The following is a 12,388-nucleotide window of genomic DNA, read 5'->3' as shown; positions in this document are numbered from 1 at the left end:
TTGGGTACGTGGGCGCTAAGAAGGGGAAAGCTGTGCACAAACGAACCATCTCTCGGTGGGTCGTTTTGTGTATAAAAATCTGCTATTCCTTGGCTAAAAAGGACCCTCCTGTTGGGCTGCGCGCCCATTCTACTCGGGCCACGGCGGCTACTACTGCCTTGGGACGGGGAGTCCCTTTGCAGGACATCTGTCAGGCGGCGACGTGGGCTTCGCTACACACGTTTGCCAGGCATTATTGCCTTGACAGCCAAGTCCGGAGGGATGGCTTCTTTGGCCGTTCTGTCCTCCAGGACTTTCTGGTGTGATCTTGGTTCGCAGACCCACCACCGGGGATGGTATTGCTTGGGTATCTATTCTAAGGTGAGGAATCTAACTAACGTGTTTCTTTCAGATGAACAAGTTACTAACCTTCGGTAACGATGTATCTGTAAGAAACATTAGTTAGTTAGATTCCTCACCGACCCTCCCATCCTCCCCGTTCTGCGAACTGACATCTAGGGTTAAGGTTGTCCTTTCAGGCCCCTAGATTTTATTTTTGGCACCAGTGTCGGTCTTTGCATGGCTCTGCGTTCCTGGCGCGGAAGGCTATGTACAAGAACTGACGTCAGCGCGCGAGGGCGGCGTCTAAGTACTCCGACGACGTCATCCCGGCGCACGACGCCGACGACGGACGCGGAGCCGCAGACGACGCCTAGCGACGCGCAAGGGGTATTGCTGACGAAAAATCTTCCGGATCCAGTCTGACGCCTGGGGATATTCTAAGGTGAGGAATCTAACTAACTAATGTTTCTTACAGATACATCGTTACCGAAGGTTAGTAACTTGTTCTTATTGTTTTGCAATCAGAAAAAATGTCAATAAACATATTAAAAAAAAAAAAAAAACATCTTCTGCATGTAGGGTTTTCCTCATATAGATTTATTCGCAACCGCGGAAAACAAAAAATGCCCAAACTTTGCCTCGAGGTAGTACCAACCAGGGACATTGTGGAATGCCCTATGGATCGACTTGTCCTGCAAATCTCTCCACAGAAGACAACAAAATCCAGAAACTGATCAAGACACACTGGTGTATCTTGGAGACAGGGGCATTCGACCCAGGACCAACCCCGCAGTTCTCATTAAATAGGACACAGAATTTCAAAGATCTTTTGGTACATACACGACCCAAACAAACCATCAAGACTCAACCCACCTTCTGGGCTCTACCACCTGTTGAGTGTCATCATCCGTGTGGGACCTGCTCCATTTGGTCACTGACGGAAGCATCCAAAACAATCGACCTAGGTCTGACCAGACCATGGGTACAAAAACGACATACAAACTGCAATACAAAAAACTGCATATATCTTATCACATGTCCGTGTCATAAAAGATACGTGAGAATGACAACCAGACCTGTGAAACTACGCATAGGGGAACATAAAATCTCGATACGGTGCAAAAGGATCAATACGAGACTACAAAATCACTTCCTAGAAATGAATCACATCCCCAATAACCTCAAATGGACCATCATCGAGGCCAATGCCAAATGGACTACCACCGCGCTGTTCAGGCAAGACCAACGCTGGGTGTTCCGATTGAAGAGTAACACACAAGGACTAAACGACGACATCCCGTGATCAGAATTTGTGACCTAGTCTGATAGAAGGTCTAGACGAATACTGGCTCATGAGGTTGGACCACCCCTGAAACATCAAGGTAGGTTGTACCTACCGACTACCACGGGTAATAGAAGGCCACAATAATTCTTTACTGTAAATGTTAACAGTCCAGGGGGATAACCAACAGTCCCCTCTTCTACATCTACACTCACTAGGAGTCTTAGCATTGCTCAATAGAACTATCACTCCTAAGAGATTGGAGCCCTGTGACAAAGACGCAACCATTCCCACCAAACATTTGGAGACACTAGGCTAACATCACTAGATTTAATTACCACGAAATGAAGTAGATGGTTTCCTGCTCAGAAAGAATACAAACGAGTATTATACCACAGGTACTACACTTTTGCCGTAACTCACCCTGTGGCTTGTCCACACGTTGTTTCAATTAGACTCAACATTAATAAACACAATGAATGACACTTTGGCTCCTATGGAACATTTATAAAATGGCCCCTTACCACGGAACTCCCTTATTCACTATCTCCGAACACAGACCACTACCATTTGTAAGGGGGTGACCCCCGGTGGTAATATACATAAAACAATGATTTTTCATATCGAGCTGTTAATTTCTTTTTAACATAACTTTATTGAGACACAGCAAGACTATAAATACCGCCCCCTACGCGACTATGAATAACACAAATAACAATATCATAGCAAATGCACAAGAACTTAATTCAACTCTGTCAAAGAGTAGTATGAATTTGATTTATCACATCTGATTAGAGTGACACAGAATAGAAGCCTTGAGTTCCTATGGAACCATTAGAAGATGGCCGCCACGCATGGCATTCACAATCCAAAGTCCTCCGATCCCGGGATGTCATCATTCTTGACACACAACCCCGATTCCCGTCACGTCCGCCTGCAAGCACTCAAAATCGGATGGACGCCGCTTAACACTTCTCTGGCGTCCATCCAGCGGCAGGTTAGGTAATGGGCAAGAACAAAGGGGACTGAATGTATTACTCCGCTGCTTCGACAAGACAACAACAGGTATGTTGAGTGCGCACAGGCTCATTGTGACTTTCTCGATCCACAGAGATTCCCCCTCGAGACCGTGGGGACAGCCGAAGAGGCACAATACTTTCCTTTTAAGGGGTAATCAGTATGAAAATATTGAATGAGTGTGTATGAGCTATGGGCTAATATGCCTCACGTATCTGCAAGCATGTCTCACGACCGAACATGGGCATGATATTTCCCGGGATTATGTGATACTCAATCACGTGATAATAATTTCACTCATGAAACGCGCTTTTACATTATTAAGCACTGGTGGCCACCATGATGTTCTTGTCACACCGCACTCTGTAAACAAACAGGTATGCACAGCCATCACGAGGCTAGTGCATGAGACCTCATCAATGATAAAAGATACGGACAGCCGCTGCTGTCACACGCGCACATGCAACAGTGAAAGCATGTCCAGGGCACTTTTTCTCACACGCTGTCAGTATGTGGGAGACGAAAACGCTATGGTACAATTAAGTTTATTGTGGATCGCTACTCGCCACCACTTATGTGTGCCTCTATATGTTTGTCTTTTCTTTCCCCTTTGTCTTTCACCACTAAGTAACAGGTTGGAACACAAGAGAGGTGTTCCTTTAAGCGCAAGTAATGCATACAAACCTGAAAAGATGTACCATAGGAAGATAGGGTGTCTTTTCCCTACTCCTATTTATCTATTTATTTATTTCACTGTCACACCGTTCTGCCGAAGCGCACGGGGATCCATTAGGAACCCAATTATAACACGAAACATGTTGACCAACACTCATATTCACAGTCACACACGGGCACTAGGAGCAGCAGAGTAATACCCTGACCTCTATGTTATTTGTTAATATAGGTGCCCCTACGCCCCTGTATAATTCTTTTATCCTTACCTCCCGGACCAACGAATAAAAATTATCCTCACGGTACCGGTGGAGTAATTTTAACACACCAGCACCAACCCCTTTAGGCCCACACACGCGCATGCACAACTGCGGCCTCTCCTAAAAAGATCTCTGTCAAAGAGCCCTCTCACGAGGTCTGTGGGGGACAGCAGCACCACCCCCTCGAGGAGCAACGCCTGATGATGAAGCATGACACTCGCAAGGGTGTTTGAGGGCATTAATTCCTAAAGGAGAAATTCCTCCACCTTCATCAATTGGGAACCACATACAGAGACCTCTTTCTTTTCCTCCAGTAGTTAGGATACTCCACATCATTCACTTGAGTGTGATACTCAATTGGAGTAGCTGGGATACTCCACATCATTCACTTGAGTGGGATATGCCATGGGAGTAATTGTGATACTCCACATCATTAACTTGAGTATGATACGCCATGGGAGTAGTAGGGATACTCCACATCATTCATTTGAGTATGATTTGCCTGGGGAGTAGTCGGGATACTCCACATAATTCACTTGAGGATGATTCACCATGGGAGTAGTTGGGGTACTCCACATCATTCACTTGAGTGGGATACTCAATTGGAGTAGCTGGGATACTCCGCATCTTTCACTTGAGTGGGATACGCAATGGGAGTAATTGTGATACTCCACATCATTTACTTGAGTATGATACGCCATGGGAGTAGTTGGGATACTCCACATCATTCACTTGAGTATGATTTGCCCAGGGAGTAGTCGGGATACTCCACATAATTCACTTCAGTATGATTCGCCATGAGAGTAGTTGGGATACTCCATATCATTCACTTGAGTGGGATACTCCATTGGAGTAGCTGGGATACTCCACATCATTCACTTGAGTGGGATATGCCATGGGAGTAATCGTGATACTCCACATCATTTACTTTAATCTATCAATCACTTATTTGTAGAGCGCACTAATCACCCGTGAGGGTCTCAAGGCGCTGAGGGGGGGTGCATCTACTGCTCGAACAGCCAGGTCTTGAGAAGTCTCCTGAAGGTCAGCAGGTCCAGGGTCTGTCGCAGCTGTGTGGGGAGGGTGTTCCATGTCTTGGCTGCATGGTAGGAGAAGGATCTGCCGCCGGTGGAGGTCCTGTGGATGCGTGGGAAGGTGGCGAGGGCGAGGTCGGCGGAGAGAAGCTGGCGGTTAGGGGTGTAGAAGGTGAGACGCTTGTTGAGGTATGCTGGTCCGGCATTGTGTAGTACTTTTTGGGCATGGGTGAGGAGCTTGAAGGTGATCCTCTTCTTGATTGGGTGCAGTGCATGTCTTTCAGCTGGGCAGTGCTGTGGGTGTTGCGGGGAATGTCGAGGATGAGGTGTGTGGAGGCGTTTTGTATGCTTTCGAGCCTCTTCTGGGGTTTGATCGTGGTCCCTGCGTAGAGGGCGTTGCCGTAGTCCAGTCTGCTGCTGACAAGGGCCTGTGTGACCATCCTTCTTGTATCAGTGGGGATCCATCTGTAGGAGGGTGTTGTAGCAGGAGGAGGAGTCGGCGTTGACTTGCTGGGTCATTGAGAGCGATGAGTCCAAGATGAACCCCAGGTTGCGTGTGTGGTCGGTGGGTGTGGGTGCGGCTGGCCACCAAGAGTCGTCCCAGGCAGAGGGAGTGGATCCGAGGATAGGGACCTCTGTTTTGTCTGAGTTAAGTTTCAGGCGTCTGGTCTGCATCCAGCTGGCGACGGCCTTCATTCCTTCGTGGAGGTTGGTTTTGGCGGTGGTGGGGTTTTTGGTGAGTGAGAGGATCAGTTGAGTGTTGTCGGCGTAGGAGACGATGTTGAGGTTGTGTGAACGGATGATGTTGGTGAGCGGTGCCATGTAGACGTTGAAAAGGATAGGGCTGAGGGATGAACCTTGGGGCACGCCGCAGATGAGTATGATTCGCCATGGGAGTAGTTGGGATACTCCACATTATTCACCTGAGTAGGATACGCCATGGGAATAGTTGGGATACTCCACATCATTCATTTAAGTAGGATGTACCATGGGAGTAGTTGGGATTCTCTCCATCATTTACATGAGTATGATATGCCTTGGGAGGAGTTGGAATACTCTGCATCGTTCACTTAAGTATGATTTGCCTTGGGAGGAGTTGGGATACTCCACATCATTTACTTGAGTATGATATGTCTTGGGAGGAGTTGGAATACTCTGCATCGTTCACTTAAGTATGATTTGCCATTGAAGTAGTTGGGATATTCCACATCATTTACTTGAGTATGATATGCCTTGGGATGAGTTGGAATACTCTGCATCATTCACTTAAGTATGATTTGCCATGGGAGCAGTTGGGATATTCCACACCATTTACTTGAGTATGATATGCCTTGGGAGGAGTTGGGATACTCCACATCATTTACTTGAGTATGATATGCCTTGGGAGGAGTTGGAATACTCTGCATCGTTCACTTAAGTATGGTTTGCCATGGGAGTATTTGGGATATTCCACATCATTTACTTGAGTATGATATGCCTTGGGAGGAATTGGAATACTCTGCATCATTCACTTAAGTATGATTTGCCATGGGAGTAGTTGGGATATTCCACATCATTTACTTGAGTATGATATGCCTTGGGAGGAGTTGGGATACTACACATCATTTACTTGAGTATGATATGCCTTGGGAGGAGATGGAATACTCTGCATCGTTCACTTAAGTATGATTTGCCATGGGAGTAGTTGGGATATTCCACATCATTTACTTGAGTATGATATGCCTTGGGAGGAGTTGGAATACTCTGCATCGTTCACTTAAGTATGATTTGCCATGGGAGTAGTTGGGATATTCCACATCATTTACTTGAGTATGATATGCCTTGGGAGGAGTTGGAATACTCTGCATCATTCACTTAAGTATGATTTGCCATGGGAGGAGTTGGGATACCCCACATCATTTACTTGAGTATGATACACCATGGGAGTAGTGATGGTTATTCTTCTACATTCATTGAGTTGTTTCAGTCGGTGCAGAAGATGATTGTTGTTGGCCAGTTGCATGTGGTTCATTCTATTCTGTGTTTTCTTACAGGAGCCGACCCTCTGTCAGGGAGTGCTTGTCCAATCCCTGGCTTCAGGACGCCTACCTGATGAAGCTCCGCCGCCAGACACTGACCTTTACCACCAACCGCCTGAAAGAGTTTCTGGTAGAAAACCAGAGGAGACGAGCAGAGGCGTTAACCAAGCACAAAGTTCTTCTTCGCTCCTACCACGGTGGTGGACAACAGCCCCCAACCCCCGTCACCCAGTGACCTTCACTCTGCCTTCCCCTTCCACAGCTCGACAAGGGGACTGGAGGAGTCCAAGGAACATTCCAGTGATCCACGATGGGTCGGCAGAAGTTCCGGAAGAACAGGGTGATATCGCTGTTCATCATGAAGGAAAGAGGATAAGGGAGGAGGAGATAGATCTATGCATCAGAGCCACATGGAGGCTTGGACTTTCCTGCTAATAAAACACCAAGTGAGAGACTATTGAATATACCTCAAGGGCTGCTGGGATAAGAATGCTGTAACTGTGCCAACAGGACGCATAATGCATGACCATGTTGTGCGTGCCATTGCCTGGCCAAAGCAATTCTGGAACCGGAAATGACTTCAACGGCTGGTTCTTACCAGTAACCTTATTTATCACGTTTTTCTAATAACAAAAACATGGACTTCGCAAAGTCTTGTTACGAATTACTGTAAAGAATTTTTATTGGGGGGGGATTAGAAGCTGAATGGGAAAGAGCATGAACGCTCCGCCCTTTCCTACTTCCACATGGAATTGATTTTTAAGGGTTACTCTTACGGGAGGATCGAATGTCCTCATTACAGGTAGTCGAATCACAGCAATAGGAAGTGAGAAGAAAGCAGGATAATATTTTACCTAATGGGGGGTGGATTGTTTCAAGGGCTCTATTGAATGCTTTCGAAATCCACCTCCAAGAAGGATGCAGTTGAAGGTACAACCACTGGCTAGTGTGAGAAGGAGGTGTATGTGGAGGTGACAGGACAGGACTAGAGTGGGGAAGGGTCCGCGTTGTGGTGCGGAGAGATACTGGAGAGGGGCTGATAGCTCTGAGGGATTCTGAGAAAGTGCTGCACTAGCCCCCAAGAGGGGTCATTTTTCAAGCAACTTCATCTTAGCTTAAGGGTCAATTTTGCTGCTTTGACCAGTTTATGTGGAAGATGTTCTCTCGGTGGGCGGCACCAGGTTATGAAGGGTAGAATCAGCAACACTTCTGGGCTGGTGGTCACCTTCCAGCCCTCAAAGTGTAGCATAATGGCTACGCCTTAAAGTTGCTCCTGGCTTGATGGCTAAATCCGAGCGCATGGCATGATACACATTCATTGCTGCCTGAGCCTTGAGTGGTCACATGGTCCTCTTCTGTATAGTTAGAGTGGATTGCCAAGCTTTCCTCTCACCTCTGGAAAGGCTGTGTGTTTCTTGAAGGGCACACCACATAAGTCTTGCAGAATTAGATATTTTGGCTTGCAGTTTCTTTATACCTTGTTTCTGTTTGAAGAGCCTCTTTAGCTGAGGAGCTCGAGGGGTGGGGTTGTGTCATTAGCGATGAGGTTAACGGAGACGCCTTTATGTTGTGAAAGGTACAGCTGTAGAAAGAGCACTTCATGATAACCGAAGATGGGGCATGGCGTAGGGGACTGATCATGGGACATTTTATGAATGATTGAGGAGAGCGAGTATGTTTGAGCAGCAGGGAGCAACACACTGTAATCAATTAGGCATTTGAGGGCGGTTATTACAGGATACAGGGAGTGAAACGGTGTACAGAGCATATCCTCACAACAGGCTAAGCTTCTAGTTTCTTTTCAGACAGATCTACCTTCTTTCACTGGTTCCTACACTCCTGCCTTTATTCGTCAGTGGATCATTTCACTCTGGAAATAGTAGTATCTCCGTCTTCCATCTTTTCACCAGCATTCAGTCTTGACTCCACCTCCCTTCTTTCCTTTGCCAGCTGCTTTCTTTCCCAATTCTCTTCCTTTCTCACTCCATTACAGCTTAGTTTCTTTTGTTCATTCCTTGTGGCAGATTTTCTCCCTTCCCTCTTCCCTGCCTTACGTGCTTCCCCTCTACCTTACTTCACTTTATCTTCTTCCTTGCCCCTAAGTCCTTACCTACTGCTCAATTCTCCTTGTTTTGTTCTTACTTTCATCCTTTTGTTTTCCACTCTTCATTTACCTATTTAATCGTTCCTATTGCTTTTTTTTCTCTTTCCTCCCTTCCGCTTTCTGTCTACCTTCTCCTTTTTCCTATCTTGCTTCATTCCTTTCCGGCTTCACTCCTCCTTCATTCTTTTTCATGCCAACAGCTCTTACTACAGCTTTCTTGCTGTCTTGCATCTTTCCTTCTTTTTCTCTACTACTTCATTCCTTTTCTCTCCCTATATTGCTCATCTCATACTTCTAAAGAAGCTAAATTAGTAAGTCAACCTGTATGTCCTCAGGTAGGTACACATACACGCACACAATGTACACTCATACATATCATGCCCCAAAACATGCACACTTGCTGACACAGACAAACACACAAATATATGAGAGAACACATAGTTACACATACATGTGTGAGGGCCCATATTTTAATGCACACACACATATGTGTGTATATTTATATATATTATATAGTGTGTATATATACATGCAAGCTCACTCAACAAAGCCAACATGTAGCGCACAAAATAACTTCATACCTAAACATACATGCCTACAAGTTATGATTCAAACATTCTTCAAGAGACTGATACACTTAGACACATGCAACCCTTTTGGTCTCCTGATCATGGCTCGCAACCAGTGTAGCTCAACGTGTGAGGAGGACCGGAATATTAAAGCAGACTCAATGTGGACAGACTGCTTTCCCGGCTCCCCTTCGTGCCTCAGTTGGTCTGTTTCGGCCTCCCATCTGTGCCTCTCTGTTGGTCTGTTCCTGCCTCCCCTTCGTGCCTCTCTTCATCTGTTCCTGCCTCCCCTCCGTGCCTCAGTTGGTCTGTTCCTGCCACCCCTCCGTTCCTCTGTTGGTCTGTTCTCCACCATGCCTCTGTTGGTCTGTTCCTGCCTCCGTTGGTCTGTTCCTACCTCCCCTCTGTGCCTCAGCTGGTCTGTTCCTGCCACCCCTCCGTTCCTCTGTTGGTCTGTTCTCGTCCATGCCTTTGTTGGTCTGTTCCTACCTCCCCTCCGTGCCTCAGTTGGTCTGTTCCTGCCACCCCTCCGTTCCTCTGTTGGTCTGTTCTCCTCCATGCCTCTGTTGGTCTGTTCCTGCCTCTCTTGGTCTATTCCATTGCCTCCTTTCAGCTCTTCTCTGTGCAATACCCTCAATGCTCCTTTCTCAGCTATTAACTGGTGCCACCAATCACCGCAGACACACACACAGGGCTGTCAGAACCAAGCAAGAGCCTGCCGCATCTTACAGAAAGAGGGCCGCTGGTGGGATTTCCCGGTGCTACGCTGCATGTCTGGAGTCTGCAGCATGTCCTTCAAACCCGCAGCTTTCTGGTCTTCCAAGTCTTGTTCAACCCTCCACCTACAGTCCTTCCAAGATCAGAGCAAAATGACAGGGATGGGTTGGGTGGGTGGTGCCTTCCATAGATCTGCCACCAGCTGGTTCTGCCAGTGGCAACCCGAGGAGAGGTAGCCTATGTCATAAGGCAGGGGCCCTCATGGTTCATCGCACATGGCGGTCTGCCAGCTGGCATTTTAGTGGTTGGGTATGTGATTCCAGGTCAACCTCCTAGGGCAGGAGACACTGGCTGGGTGGAGGCGGGTCCTGAGTTTTTGTCACCTAGTGTTGCCTTTTGCTGGAGGGGAGTCTTCTGTTCTGGACAGAACTATCCTGGCTTTAAGGTCATTCTGATTGTGCAGAATAGAACTCATGCAGACTGTGTTTTGTTTGCTTTGTACATTTGTAGCAGAGCTGAGTAGAAGCCTCGCGGGTGGGCATGGGAGAGTATGCATGCTCACCCCTCGCATAATGATATTTATTTATTTATTGTTGACTTTTGTGAAAAGGTTTCTCCTTCTTTCTTCTCCTTCCTTTTCTTCTGTCTCCATTTTCCTTTCTTTGAGTTGCTAATTTCTTTCCTGGTGTGGAACAAATGACAAAACTTAAGAGGAAAAAATAAACACAGTAAAGCAGATTTCTGACTGTGCTGTTGTGGGTTTGTGTTGGGAAAAGTCCATCTCCTTTTGGCTAAACACCGCCCCCTGTTCTTAATGTGTCCCATGAGGGCATCTCTCTCTCTCTCTCTCTCTCTCTCTCTCTCTCGCTCTCGCTCTCGCCCTCTCTCTCTCTCTCGCTCCTTCTCTCTCTTTTTTTGGGGAATGTGCCCATCTCTTCCACGGAAGAGAGGCTACTTCTCACCCTAAACCCAGAGAGAGTCTTAAATCTTTACCTGGGTGAGTTCTATGGTTGTCTCTGGAGCCGCCTTCTACCCCTCTGTGGGGTTAATAATCAACATTCAGTAGGTGGGATGGTGGCTTTAGGACCAGACCAGAAGGTACCAGCCAATCTCACTCACTAAATGACAATAATTGAATACAGCACAAATATGGAAAAATGGGCCCACAAAGACTCCTGCACTCTGTGGTAGCAGAAATGTGTGGGGGTAAAACATCTGATGGCAGGGACACAAAGACAAATCTGCACACAACTTTAAAATAAAGGTATGCACTTTAGGTTCAGCATGGCAAGTTTCATGCAGAGAAGGCATACGGGGTTAGAGGCAAAAAGTAGGAGGTGGTGGAGTGAAAATAAAAACACTTTCCTTATTTTAATTCTCCAATAAAGAAACAAGCTGGACAGAATTACACCAACTTTAACATGAAAGTATAACTTTATTTAAGAAAGTGCCTTTGCTTAGTTTGGTGTTAATCCATTTAGTATTTTTTGAGAAATTGGCATTTACATTTTTTTCTGTGAGTATAAAGGATTTAAATTATAGAACTATCGGGCGGAATATTAATCTCAGAGGTCAGAAAACAGGTCCTGTCCAAAGAGGCTCGCCCTCCCACAGTGGTTGACAGAAGGCTAATAGGGGTAATAGGTCCAGTTGTTTATCCCCCTTTTGGCAAATGAGAATAAATCTGGTGTCACTTGTCATTGGGAATGGGAAGCCCCTTGAGGTTGGAAACTCGTTGTTTCTCCAAGTTTTTTTGGAGTCTTTTGTGCTTATTACAAGACAATATTGTAGTGAGGCACAGCCAACACGTGTTTCACGCCCTGCGGACCGCAAGCCGGGGCTTTTTCAAGGCATTAGGTCTAAGAGACTGTAAATCAAAATTCAGGTAGTGTCGTACATCTAATAATAATCTAAATTGTGACGATAGTCATGCTTACAGATCCGACTGGAAAAAAACAGCAAATATAAGGATATTATTCCAAAAGGTAATGATCTATAACTCCTAAGTGTCCTCGTCCATGTTCATGTCTGTCGGCCTTAGCTCGGCCAATAGACAAGGAAGCTGCCTAGAATCAGATGGGATGAAAGCTTTGCACAACATCAGACAACATAAAGAGATGAAATTGAAACAGGTAGACTACAGATTATATTTTCCATTCCGCCTTCTAGACCCATACAACAAATACTTACAGCATGAATTACACACTTGGCCATATGTGAGGCCAGTAGGAAGGCTATGATAGTACAAGTATGTGCTCTTAATCTACAATTATCAGATAGTTCTCTATTACCTCTACATCCCCTGTCCTCAATCCAGCCATTACTTTTGAGGTGGACATGCCTCCAAGACAGGAGCAAACCAAGAGACTCTGAAAGTGAAAGCTCCACCCACCC

The 12,388-nt window shown here is 46.2% G+C and overlaps 1 protein-coding gene across 3 annotated transcripts in view; it reads left to right on the top strand.

Annotated features, from left to right (window-relative positions):
- The window catches only part of SPEG (striated muscle enriched protein kinase), a 1,671,639-nt gene extending 1,660,907 nt beyond the window's left edge, over positions 1 to 10,732 (top strand). For all 3 annotated transcript variants that reach the window (XM_085650107.1, XM_085650106.1, XM_085650108.1), the window contains one exon: positions 6,620 to 10,732. In XM_085650107.1, the coding sequence (XP_085506233.1) occupies positions 6,620 to 6,839 (220 nt within the window). In that variant the 3' untranslated portion in view covers positions 6,840 to 10,732. The remainder of the gene's footprint in view (positions 1 to 6,619) is intronic.
- The last annotated feature ends 1,656 nt before the right edge of the window (positions 10,733 to 12,388 follow it).

The sequence above is a fragment of the Triturus cristatus genome, chromosome 3_2 (genome assembly GCF_964204655.1).
Source record: "Triturus cristatus chromosome 3_2, aTriCri1.1, whole genome shotgun sequence".
NCBI lineage: Eukaryota > Metazoa > Chordata > Amphibia > Caudata > Salamandridae > Triturus > Triturus cristatus.
The sequence above is the reverse complement of the archived record's forward strand: the minus strand, read 5'-3'. Positions and strand labels throughout refer to the sequence as shown.